Here is a 14,124-nt window from a genome sequence, read left to right as displayed (position 1 = left end):
ACCTCTCGACGTTCCAAAGCCTTCTACCTGTCATCTCAGTTCAACAACACGCCAATAGATGGCGTTACTCTCTACGCAACTTTATTTCAACAATGCGCCAATAGACGGAGTTACTCTCTACACAACTTTATTTATTTTGTTACAACCAAATAATACGTAGCTCAACATTGCTAATCGATTTTATACAGGCGTCTAAAATAATGAACTATAACGCTGCAATACATCTTTCTGGTGTCAGGGTCCGACATATAATATAGGTACACACATATATATATAAATACTTATATGCATATACCTAGGAAACATCCATAACTCAGGAACAAATATTAGTGATGAACACACAAATAAATGCCCTTACCAGTATTCGAACCTGGGACCTCCTGCTTCGTAGGCAGGGCCACTACCGACTAGGCTGGGAGGCCATTATACCGGGTGTGGCCTGTAACATGAGCAAAAAATTAAACTGTAGGCTATACTCTTCATACTGACCAACATTTGTTCAGCGACTTTTAAAAATAACTTGTGGTTTGATTTTTATTACACTTTAAAGTTTATTCTAAGACGCAATGTACTTATTTTGTTATGTTTAAGGCGTGACAAGCAACGTCAATCACAATAATATGGCGTGGCGATGGCGTCCATTGAAGATAATATTTATTTTGTATGAAAAATAGGGAGTCTAAATACTTCATAATTTTTAAAAGTTGTTGAACAAATGTGTCACCGTTTGAGGAGTACAATCTATGTTTTAATTCTTTGCTCGTGTTACAGGCCACACCGTGTATATAAATAGCATCTTAACTACGCTTAATTATAATTACGTACAAATGTTTTGCATTTCACTCTAATGAGACAGATTGTTATAAATAATTAACAGTCACAAAGGATTTCTGAAGTCTATAGAACTATAAAAAAATGGAGATAGGCTGTATCAGGGACACAGCCGCTATGGGTGACGTGAAACGTGGTGTGGACAGCTAATGCGAAGGCCGAAGGCCAAGCTCCGCGTAGGGCCGAAGGCCCGAAGCGTCCAGAATGTCAGTGCTTTAGCACAGAGCAATAGTACAAGTGTCTAAATGCGAAACCCGAAGGCCGAGCTCCGCGTAGGGCCGAAGGCCCGAAGCGTCCAGAATGTTAGTGCTTTAGCACAGAGCAATAGTACAAGTGTCTAAATGCGAAGGCCGAAGGCCGAGCTCCGCGTAGGGCCGAAGGCCCGAAGCGTCCAGGTTGTCAGTGCTTAAACACAGAACAATAGTATAAGTGTCTAAATGCGAAGGCCGAAGGCCCGAAGCGTCCAGGATTTAAGTGCTTAATCACGGAACAATAGTATAAGTATCTAAATGCGAAGGACGAAGGCCGAGCTCCGCGTAGGGCCGAAGGCCCGAAGCGTCCAGGATGTCAGTGCTTTAGCACAGAACAATAGTAAAAGTGCCTAAATGCGAAGGCCGAAGGTCGAGCTCCGCGTAGGGCCGAAGGCCCGAAGCGTCCAGAATATCAGTGCTTTAGCACAGAGCAATAGTACAAGTGTCTAAATTCGAAGGCCGAAGGCCGAGCTCCGCGTAGGGCCGAAGGTCTAAAGCGTCCAGGACATCAGTGCCTTAGCGCAGAACAATAGTACAAGTGTCTAAATGCGAAGGCCGAAGGCCGAGCTCCGCGTAGGGCCGAAGGCCCGAAGCGTCCAGGCTGTCAGTGCTTAAACACAGAACAATAGTATAAGTGTCTAAATGCGAAGGCCGAAGGCCGAGCTCCGCGTAGGGCCGAAGGCCCGAAGCGTCGATGTTAGTGCTTAAACACATAATAATAGTATAAGTGTCTAAATGCGAAGGCCGAAGGCCGAGCTCCGCGTAGGGCCGAAGGCCCGAAGCGTCCAGAATGTCAGTTCTTTAGCACAGGGCAATAGTACAAGTTTCTAAATGCGAAGGCCGAAGGCCGAGCTCCGCGTAGGGCCGAAGGCCCGAAGCGTCCAGGATGTTGGTGCTTAAACACAGAACAATAGTACAAGTATCTAAATGCGAAGGCCGAAGGCCGAGCTCCGCATAGCATAGGGCCGAAGGCCCGTGGCGTCCAGGATGTTAGTGCTTAAACACAGAACAATAGTACAAGTATCTAAATGCGAAGGCCGAAGGCCGAGCTCCGCATAGCATAGGGCCGAAGGCCCGTGGCGTCCAGGATGTTAGTGCTTAAACACAGAAAAATAGTATAAGTGTCTAAGCTCCGCGTAGGGCCGTAGGCCCGAAGCGTCCAGGCTGTCAGTTCTGTGTTTAACCACTGACATCCTGGACGCTTCGGGCCTACGGCCCTACGCGGAGCTTAGACACTTATACTATTGTTCTGTGTTTAAGCACTAACATCCTGGACGCGTCGATGTTAGTGCTTAAACACATAATAATAGTATAAGTGTCTAAATGCGAAGGCCGAAGGCCGAGCTCCGCGTAGGGCCGAAGGCCCGAAGCGTCCAGAATGTCAGTTCTTTAGCACAGGGCAATAGTACAAGTTTCTAAATGCGAAGGCCGAAGGCCGAGCTCCGCGTAGGGCCGAAGGCCCGAAGCGTCCAGGATGTTAGTGCTTAAACACAGAACAATAGTACAAGTATCTAAATGCGAAGGCCGAAGGCCGAGCTCCGCATAGCATAGGGCCGAAGGCCCGTGGCGTCCAGGATGTTAGTGCTTAAACACAGAACAATAGTATAAGTGTCTAAGCTCCGCGTAGGGCCGTAGGCCCGAAGCGTCCAGGCTGTCAGTTCTGTGTTTAACCACTGACATCCTGGACCCTTCGGGCCTTCGGCCCTACGCGGAGCTCGGCCTTCGGCCTTCGCATTTAGACACTTGTACTATTGACCTGTGTTTGGAACTGACCTCCTGGATGCTTCGGGCCTTCAGCCCTACGCGACTTCAGCCTTTGGATCATGCGATTTAGACACTTGTACTTTAAAATACTTACTTGGAAAAGTTACGGGAGGCGCGCGTCTGTCGGACGCTTCGGACCTTCGAATCGGTCCTACGCAGAGCTCAGCCTTCGGCCTTCGCATTTAGTGAGACCCTTGTACTATTACTTTGTGTTTCCATACCGAAGTGTCGCGCATCTCGCGAATGCTTGATGTATTATAATTATTTTGAGTAATATCTTAAATTTTATCTGTAAAGATTATTTGGGGTCATAATGATTCACTGTATCTAAATGAACTTGAATACAGCATTTGATGGGTAATTTTAAAACAATTAATTACAGCGTCACACCTATTTAATTACATGATCATTTCATTTTGGAGTAATGAATGTAACGATTAGGTACTATTTTTTTGTAATTAACACCCCAAAATTACGAGAATAGATATTTTATACGGGTAATACACGTTTTATAGCAAAATCGTTCGTGTCTTTCCTGTAGCCATCGCAAATATAAGGGAATTTAAAAGCAATATTTTACGCAGCACCTTTACATGCGGAATAAATTTTTTCAGTAATTGAGACTCAAATGAGAAAAACGGGATATATATGTACCAGAGTCGCGTGACCTTTTATAGTATTGTCCACAGAAGTGACCTTTTCTAAAATATGTTTTTCCCATAGGTACATCAGAAAGTACCCAACTAAGATAGTAATTAGCAATAGGAACTCGAGATTGTAAAGCAGCCGTCATACGTTCTATGTGTTCTATCTAACTAACTCGCGCCGCCGCGCCGCCATAGATTCTAATGCATTATTTGAGGAGATTAGCATGTTTTACTAGGGTAAAAGTGGTATGTAAAGAACCGTTTTTGCTTTATCTTATTACTTCAGGTATTTTGCGTCAGTTTTGTGCCCTTTTTTTCGCACACGGTGGCCTCAAACAAGAGCAGTGATAAAAATTCTGTAAAAACTGTCACATTTTTATTTTTTAGAAGCTTATTATAATTCCGCGTGCTTTATTTTACTCATGTTTCATTAAAGTAAAATAAGATCTATCAAATGACACCAATTTTACCGAAATCGGTTAATGGGCTGATGAGTCATTCCTAAATGAACACTGAAAATAGGGGTCATTTTAGCTCTGAATGCGCCGTTTCTAGCGTAGAATCGGCGCCATTTATGTCAGCGGCACATGTAATTCCGAGTAATGGCTACTTTCCTCTATACACTGATGTCAAAATTATAGATATAGGTATTATAGTTATGGAGATATAAGCCTCCGCGCCATAACACTTTTCGTTACACTTGGTTTTTGGTCCGGCACCTCTACTACGGGTTTTTAAAGACGTTCACCTAACGTTTCACGTCAAAAACTAAATTATGATGTTGACTCTATTGAAAACACGATTATAGATTCCGGAATAATAATACGTTGATTTTTAATCGGTGATCAGGAACATTTTTTCCTAACTCAGTAATTGATGTAGATCACGTTGAAGTCGCAATTACATGGAAACAAACTTGTTTTTTCTTTCATCATAATTTTAATTTTGACATCAATTTTATCCTAAAATCCTTGTCACTCTACTATTCGGTATCTATGAGTTATAGCCTCTTTACAAACTTAATGGCAATTGATAATTTATGAGTAGGTAATAACATTGTCATTGTCATATGCATAAACAAAGTCATAGATCCGTCAAATTTCCCGCCATATCGATGGCACTTCACGTATCGTAGTTACTTCATGTAGGATAACCATGTATTTAGTGGTTAGGGCTTAGGCTGCACAAATCACGCGAGATGCGATAGGGGGAGGGGGGATCACGAAAAAATCACGATAGATCACGTTGGGGGAGGGGGGTATAAGGAAACCTCACGTATATTTTTCTACAGTGAACGAAACTAAGAAAAAAAGACCTACCACATGAGTAGATTAGATAGATTTGACGACCGGTCTGTTCTAGTGGATAGTGACCCTGTCTGCTAAGCCGATGGTCCTGGGTTCGAATCCCAGTAAGGGCATTTATTTGTGTGATGAACACTAATATTTGTTCCTGAGTCATGGTTGTTTTCTATGTATATAAGTATGTATTTATCTATACAAGTATGTATATCGTATGGTTTTAATTATGTTTTAACTTTTAATTAATTAAAAGTTAAAACGAGTTAAAATGAGATAATTGCGTGAGACCTAGCCTAATAACTTTAATTTGGGCTAGATATTAATATTTTTCTAATCCTGATCACCGATTAAAAATCATCGTGTATAATATATAGCTTTGCTTGGACACATAAAAACTATTTTTTTTATATATTATTTATTTATTAGTCAATTAAATAAGTAACATAGCATTACAGAAAAAACCAAGGCACTGTGAAACTACAAAATAAAATCCAATACAAAGAAACAATACATGAGAACAAAATACAAGTTAAACATTGGATTGAAAAAATGCGCGTTTTCCCAGAGATAAGACCTAGCTAGATCGATTTTTCGCCCCCGAAAACCATGGGGGTCGATGCGAATAGGTTTCGGAGCGGTTCGGAAGAATTCGGGAGGTGTCGGGAAAACATGGCGGGATCGTATCGCGTTATTCGCCATCTTGGTCGCACTTATGGCTTTGTGTATTTGATTGATTGACATTTCCCTCTCATTCTTGAACAATATAGTCTACAGATCCACTGAGCGAAATGAGTGATACTGTGTGGAAAGATAAGTCGGGCCCTGGAGGGAAACTACCTTAAATCCTTAAGCTGGCACATTTTACTTAAAGGAGACATTCCTTTATTTAAAAAAAGGAACAAAACTGCATTCAAAGATTTACTAAAACTCGCTTGCCTCGCCCGGGACTCGAACCAACTAAAAATTCCAAAAAATAAACACTCGCAATTTTATTCTAATAGTCGATACAGTTAATGTTAATGATAACATTTCTCCAAGAAACATTAGATCTTACACTCGTCTGTCGTACAAAATATCCATAAAATCGAATATTTAGATACTCAAGATTTTTTTAGAAAAGCCAAATTGAAGAATAAAAAGAAAAATCTTTGAATGCAGTTTTGTTTCTTTTAAAAAATAAAGGAATCTCTCGTTTAAGTAAATTGAGCCAGCTTAAGGATTTAAGGTAGTTTCCCTCCAGGGCCCGACTTATCTTTCCACACCGCGTATATCACCGCGAGCGAAAGATATGAATCAATCTTCAACTCAAGCGTTTTGCGCATCTCTACTCAGCACATAGATAATTTCCATAACAACGTCTGTTATCAAGTAAAAACGCCCCCAAAATTTATAAATTATAATCAGTAAGTCACAACAACCATCGTACGATCTCTTATCGGTGTCAGTGGTCAAACTGACAAGTTCGTAAACAAGTGATCATCAAGTGATGTTGAAATGTAGAAAAAATTAAGCGAATAGAGTCAGACCGAGATAAGTCTGCAACGATTTTGATAGCACACGCAGTGCAAGTGTTATTTTAAACGTCAAACTTCTATGAAATTATGACGTATAAATAACACTTGCACTGCTATCAAAATCGTTGCTAAACTTTTCTTGGTCTAACTCTAATAGTGTACCTTCGATGCCTAACCTGTCGAAACATGACAGTATGGCGGACGAATGTTTGAAATGTCAAAGTATTTATTTCGCTTAAAATTTAGTTTCTTCTTCGCAAGTGCTTAGGAAAAATATTATGTAACTCCTGGGGTAAGAATATTGTAAACCCGATCCTTTAATTCCCTCCAGCCTACGGCTGTCGCCCTCGTTTCCGATATTTAATTTCCCCTCCCCGTTGAACAATGTACCTACTATTTTTTAAACTTGTTCGTATGTTTGTTTCAGTGCTAGTGAGCCTGTCTGCGACGTTCGTGCTGAGCCTCATCGGGACCGTGTTCTTCTGTTTCACTAATACCCTCAACAATGCTATATTATCTGTAAGTATAAATTATACTAGCGTCCCGCCCCGGACCCGCACGGGTAAACCTTAACAAATTATAATATACTAGCTTTTGCCCGCGACTTCGTCTGCGTGGAATTAGTGACAGCAGCTAAAGTAGGTATAGCGCCTGGATAACGCTAATAGCAATCATTAAATTCGCCCATTGCTTAAGTACTTCAATGATTAGGCAATTCATTAACTCTTTCAATTCCATCCCCCTTTGCACTTTCTTCGGGGATGATTTCCGACATAAAAACTAGCCTATGTCCTTCCCCGGGACTCAAACTATCTCTATCATCATCATCATCATCATCATCATCTCAGCCATAAGACGTCCACTGCTGAACATAGGCTTCCCCCTTTGGAGAGTGTATGCTGTATGCCATAATCGCTTGGCAGGCGGGTTGGCGATCGCAGTCGAGTACACCGAATTTGAGGGACGCTGCTGCCCGTCCACGGTGGTCTTGGACGTAGTTTAAGGACATACCCGGGTCCACTACTATCTCTATACCAAATTTCAACTAAATCAGTTCAGCGGCTTAAGCGTGAAGAGGTAACAGACAGACAGACACACTTTCGCCTTTATAATATTATATATATTATTATAGTATGGATTTATACAAATATTTCTGTTCACAGAACATGGTAATAAGAAACAACTCAATGGCCTTCTCCCTCTGGCGGGCCCCCACCGTGCAGCCCCTGATGAAGGTCCATCTCTTCAACTACACCAACTGGGAGAGGGTCAGAGACGGCTACGACAGGAAGCTGCATGTGGAGGACGTCGGGCCATTTGTCTATTCGTGAGTTATCAATCACTTGTATGAAATTAATGAACCTAATAAAGGACCCTGAGGTACCCTCTGAAGCATCTCTTCAATTACACCAAATGGAAGAGTGAGTTATTAGAATCAATTTAATAAAATTATAAAGCAAATGGACCTAATATAGGACCCTGAGGTATCCCTCATGAATATGTAATTAAGCTTTAATCGACGGCATCTCTCAAGTCTCAACTACACCAACTGGGAGCGGGTCAGAGACGGCTACGACAGGAAGCTCCATGTGGAGGAGGTCGGACCATTAGTCTATTCGTGAGTTCTCAATCACTTGTATGAAATTAATGAACCTAATATAGGACCCTGAGGTACTCCTCATATGTAATTAAGCTTTGATCGACGGCATATCTGCAACTACACCAACAAGGAGAGGGGCAGAGACGGCTACGACAGGAATCTGCATGTGGACGTCTTCCACATGCAGATTCCTATCATAGCCATCCCTGACCCGCTCCTAGTTGGTTTAGTTGACGTGATGCCGTTGATCAAAGCTTAATTATGAGGGGTACCTCAGGGTCCTATATTAGGTCCATTACTATTGCTTTGCAAGTGATTGATAACTCAAGAATAGTGCATGTATTCGTGAGTTATCAATCACTTGTATGAAATTATAAAGCAATAGTAATGGACCTAACATAGGACCCTGAGGTACCCCTAATTTTTAATTAAGCCTTGATCGCCGGTATCTATTCAACTACACTAACTGGGAGCGGGTCAGAGACGGCTACGACAGGATGCTGCGTGTGGAGGACGTCGGACCATTTATCTATTCTTGAGTTATCAATCACTTGCAAAGCAATAGTAATGGACCTAATATAGGACCCTGAGGTACCCCTCATAATTAAGCTTTGATCAACGGCATCACTTCAACTAAACCAACTAGGAGCGGGTCAGGGATGGCTATGATAGGAATCTGCATGTGGAAGACGTCCATTAATTAGTTATCAGAATCAATGTATAAAATTATAAAGCAATGGCCCTAATATAGGACCCTGAGGTACTCCTAATTTTAATAAGGCTCTGATCGACCGTGTTTTATTTAAAACAACAGTTTGTATTCTATCACTAAAATATGAAGATAAAGGTTTAAGAAAGATTTGAGCCTGTCCATAATGTTCTAAGTTAATAATGAGGTTCCAATGATTTACTCAGTCGAATGCCATCGCGCGTGACATCGGTAACATGTGGGGTTAAATAAAAATGTAATGGGCTAACCCCTGCTTATTTATTTAGAAATTTAAATCAGGCAACAAAGCCCATATTACAAATACCTTACAGACTAAGATACATATGTATGTAGGTATTTTATAAACTTTAAACTAAACACTATTTAGTCGACAAAACGGCGTGGCTCCATTGCATCGGCTGCTCTTGTGTCGGATTCGGCAGTTTGCCCCGGAACCTCCGAAACACGACACCTTGCGGCCAGAAGTCGGCGCACTCGATGGTCCCGTGCAGCGGTCGCGGCACGCGCACCACAAAAGAGTTGCACAGTGCACGTAGTGGTGCGATCGAAGCTGGGACACCCTCAACGTGTAACCGGTCTTCTGGTGTACATACTCCACCACTTCAGCAGCCGTGGCGGTGTAATGCAAGCGCGATAGCTTATCAGTTAGGTAACTTTGATATGTACTATATTGTTGCAACTTGCTTAATGCCTATATTTAAGTAGGTAAGTTACATTTATCGCATTAACATAAACATATTTTTGTTTTAATTAACATAATGTTAATCTAGATTTTGGTCACCTTCAGGCGTAGGTGTGATGTGATTGATTTTTTTAAATTAATTAATTACTGTCATTACTGATAAATAAGTGGCCAATGTGGTTCAATTAATCGAAAAGATTCGTGAGGTAGGTATAGGTACATTACATATCGGTGGGAAAGTTAAGGTAAATGATTACACACAGGTACGTGTACTTAGTGCATAATTATTTTCCATCGATTTTTCAAAGAAACTATTTCAGTCAGTCTCGGTACTAAAAGTACTGAGGCTGACTGAAGTGGCATGACAAATACGAACGTTTCCGAGAAAAGACGATGGAAAACAATAATGCACTACATCTGCATACGCTAATTACCTACAAAAAGTGTGGAGAATGAACGAATTAATGGATGTGAGTTAAAAAGAGCTTCCAAAAATATGTACGCACTTTCCCGTACAATCGGAGTTTACGCTCTCATTTAAAACGACATGCTCATATTACTCACTAGCGATCCGCCCCGGCTTCACACGGGTTAAGAAATACTTAAACCTTCCTCAAAAATCACTATATCGATAGGTGAAAACCGCATGAAAATCCGTTCAGTAGTTTTTGAGTTTATCGCGAACATACATACACACAAACAGACAGACGCGGCTTTGTTTTATAAGGTGTAGACTGTAGTGGTCCTGTGAGACAGCGTGGGCGAAACTATACCTTTCTTCCCGCTGAACAAAGATGTTGATTTGATTGTATAATTTAAGTGTCACTTTAGTATCAAGATGGCCTCATATTTGGAGCAGGGGTAGTGGGTTCAAACCAGATTCAATTGATCAGACTTCTCTGCTTGGCGAATCACGTTAAGGAGATTACATTATCTAGGTACGTCATGTTATTTGACTTATCAGTTCACGTTCATTGAAGTCCAGCGTATAATTATCATGGAAAAATAAGAAAAATACAATTATTTACTAAAACTATTGAAACGGATTATATCGCGTATATTGAATACATACTACCTACATCCCGACGTTTCGAACCCTTTACATACAGCGTTCGTGGTCAACGGGTGACTGGGTGGGTGACGAGTGGGTGGGTGACTTTATTTCATGAGTAACCATCGCGGTAACCGAAGACAATATTACTCTTATGTACGTTGAATAAACTTTCACGATTAATGGATGCACTAGACTAGCTCAGTGCTCTGCCATCTGAGCTACCAAGACCTCACCCATGTATAGCAAATATTTCCACTATTAGGCCTTTAGGATAGTCCGGAAAATTATCATACAGAATAGGTACCTATAACACTCAGCAAATTATATTTACTGAGCGTTAGCGAAGGTCTCCTTATCAGCTTTGGCAAAAATGAAACCGACGTGGTATAAATGTCGTAGGCCGATCGTAAGATCAGGCAGATCGTAATGTTCCTGTGTAATGTTTTGACGATAGTCACATTAAACCATTACATAGGTAGGATAGGTTCGTTTGGTTGCTTCAGATGCCCGAAGGGCAAACTGCCCAGAAATTCCGTCGACTCAGGGAAAGATTTTCACGTTTCACGATATGCCTAGGAATTTCACGATATGCCTGATCTTACGATCGGCCGCCGACATAAATATACCATAGGTTACAGTGACTGCTTTCCATCAGGCGGGCCATATGCTTGTATTAAAAAAACCATAGGTTAGGGTGTCTGCTTACAATCAGAAATTTAAATATTATTTGGAGAAAAAATAGAATTGTTTTTTCTCCTAATAACCTTAAATTTCTGGAAATACTAAAGAGCACACATCAACTTACAACAAAAAAAATGTCCAATGGCCGATTTTTGAATTTCGACCGCTCGATTTCGTGTATTTCGTTCAATAATATCTGCACTACTAGGCATTTAAATTCTACTAATAGAATTGAAATCGAGTGGTCATTACCACTAGATTCCAAATTTCGATCGCTCGTTTTTCAAAAATTAGCATTTCGCCGTTTTCCACCGTTTTTTGAGTGACGAAATCGAGCGATCGAAATTCAAAAATCGGCTCCCTGGTCGGTATTAAAAATCTATAGATTAGGTAGGTATAGGTACCTACTTACTCGAAATTGATGTAGGTCAGTAAAACAATTATATATTTTATTACTATATACCTTTTTTTTGTATGCAGGGATGCTAAGCTAATAGTTTTGCTGACTGTACTGTGTAGACGTGTGCGCCGATTAAAAAATGATCGGCGGCGGCGTTTGCCAAAAAATCGGCGGCGGCGGCGTGTTTTCGGCGTGAAATCGGCGTGACCTTGACTTTCAGGTTTCGTAGGAAAAATCATTAATTTGTTGTTTTTCTTGAAAATTTGATCAATTCAGGTTGCTGGTAAGTAAATTACGTAATCTACGTATAGTTTTGAATAGGCTGTGAGTAAAATAGAGTTTGTAAATTAATATAGGATAGGTATAATAACTTGATTTCCCTAGTAACTGGCTTGCTGTAAGCGGTCACCTGGTCCCAATGACCTACGATCCGATCTGTAACTCTCCGTTTTCTTGCTTTCCATGAGTTATCGTATTAAAAATTAAGTACTGTAACAAAATAGAACTCCAGATATCCTTTAAATTTGCTAGACATGCGGACTGCTATGGTATTCCTGGTGTACAAGCACCAGGCTCATGCACTGAGATGTATCTTCTTCTTTCTCTTTTTTTCTTTGCTTTTTTGCGTTTTCGCATTGCTGATGATCACGACATGAAATTTGTCTCCATTTTGTGCGGTCATAAGCCGTGTGCACTGCACATCTGCACACTTCTTCACAACGTCCGACCATCTCACACATGCTCCACTCCGAGCATGTTTGCCATTCATTCGGCCTAAATTCATATATCATGCATTGGAAACCGCATAATATGTCCGAAGAATCTAAGGGCTCGCCCATGGCATGTTGTGGAGAGCCGTGTGGCAATATTCTCTCTAAGGATTAAGGGGTTTGTTCTTCTAGCTGTCCTAGGTAGAAGCAGCAGTCTTCGTCAACATCTCATCTCAAAAGCACCTTTGCACGTCACATGTTTGAGGCTCCCATTTGCGGCACCATACTGGAATATTGAAAAGCTCGTACCAAGCGCACTTTAGTTGCACGTCGAATACTTCTGTTCTTCCAGATCATGTTGAGGTTAGCCATAGCACCCTTGGCCATGCCAGCTCTGCGGCGTCTCTCGGCGGTGCAACCACCGGCACTGGTTATCATCCCAAGATATACTAGCTCACTTTTCTGTAATCGCCGAGTGCATCGGTAACTGGGAGCATGTTTGCTCTTACTTTGGTCTTGGAATGGTTGATGTTAAGACCTCTTTAGAACTTTCATCTTCAATTTTCATCAGAAGAGCCGCCATTACGATGTATTTCATTCAAAAATTCAAATTAAAGAGTTGAAAGTGAATTCACAATTAATAGGAAAAAATACTACTTCATGTATCGCTCCCTCATCTTTCTTGACACTGAACACAGGATTACTTAACCCTTCGAGTGGCATTGTCCTCCTCGAGGTCTCTACGGTAAGTGGCGGTGGCCGCGAGACGGACAGACATAACAAGCCCGTTGAGAGGCGCAGCCATTTTGGAAAAATATACGTCAAGTGGCGGGGCCTCAACAGGTGATCATCGCGAATTTGGCGCGTGTTAGAAATATGACCGTTTCCCAAAAAAATGTATGAATGATATATATAAACTATATATCACTGAATTCAGCATAAAATGGGTTATTTGATTGTATACCAATGAATTCTATTCTAATTATGTGAATTATGCTAGACTTGTTCTAATCTCATATTACCAATTTTTTTCTACTTTCATGTAAAAATACGTATAATTACGAAATAAATCAATTGATTGTAGAAAAAGCAGTCTTTATGACAAAACAATACATTTAACACGATTCACACAGTTTATTTCACTTTTTATCAGTGCGTATTCCGTTTGAATGTTCGCGGCTCGACGACGGTCGGCGCGTAATGGGCGAGGTGGGGCAGGAACATCACGTCGTCATTTCTAACAAACTTTGTAACAAACGCGGGAATGCGACCGTTAGGGAATACCATCCTTGTTTATTGACGAATGCATCTTGCAAGAGTGAGCAAGCAAGGCATAGTTATAACGGTTTTATTTTAGGCGCGAAATGTAGCGTCGTACAGATGCCGCGAGACGGTCTCTGCCAATTACGGCCTTGTTATAACCGAACCTTCTCGCGGCCTCTGCCACGCAGAGGCATATTTAAAAAAATGGCCGCGCCATTTCTCCTTCCGTTCAACCGGAGGTGCTACCACCCGAAGGGTTAATCGGTGTGTCAAATAGTTTTAGTCACTGGCTATTCTGTTTCATTTAATAAATAATTGATATAAATTTGACAACGGTAACATATATAATGAAAAAAATCCAGATTGTAATCCAAATATAACACTCAAGGTCACGCCGATTTCACGCCGATCAGTTATCGGCGGCGGCGGCGTGGCAAAAAAGCCCGGCGGCGGCGGCGCGCCGGCGCGGCGCACACGTCTAGTACTGTGCTACTTATAAGAAAATAAGAAAATTAAAGAGCAAATTTCAGCAAATGTAAGTGTTGTAGAAAATAACTAGAGCATACACATGGGTTGTTAAAGGCTGAACAATGGCTTCGTATTACGGTTATTAAACATGCGTTTACTGATACCAAAGATATTGTCACTCCGTATAAGATAAGTAAAGTCTGAGGAAAAACCGTGCCTCCAAAAATC

The 14,124-nt window shown here is 41.2% G+C and overlaps 1 protein-coding gene across 1 annotated transcript in view; it reads left to right on the top strand.

Moving 5' to 3' along the window:
* LOC134803725 (scavenger receptor class B member 1-like) overlaps window positions 1–14,124 on the top strand; it is a 56,206-nt gene that overhangs the window by 16,990 nt on the left and 25,092 nt on the right. Inside the window, exons 2-3 of the mRNA XM_063776538.1 lie at window positions 6,736–6,827; window positions 7,472–7,635. Coding sequence (XP_063632608.1) covers window positions 6,736–6,827; window positions 7,472–7,635 — 256 coding nt within the window. The remainder of the gene's footprint in view (window positions 1–6,735; window positions 6,828–7,471; window positions 7,636–14,124) is intronic.

This window comes from Cydia splendana, chromosome 27 (assembly GCF_910591565.1).
Source record: "Cydia splendana chromosome 27, ilCydSple1.2, whole genome shotgun sequence".
Lineage (NCBI taxonomy): Eukaryota > Metazoa > Arthropoda > Insecta > Lepidoptera > Tortricidae > Cydia > Cydia splendana.
This window is presented reverse-complemented; position numbering and strand designations above follow the sequence as displayed.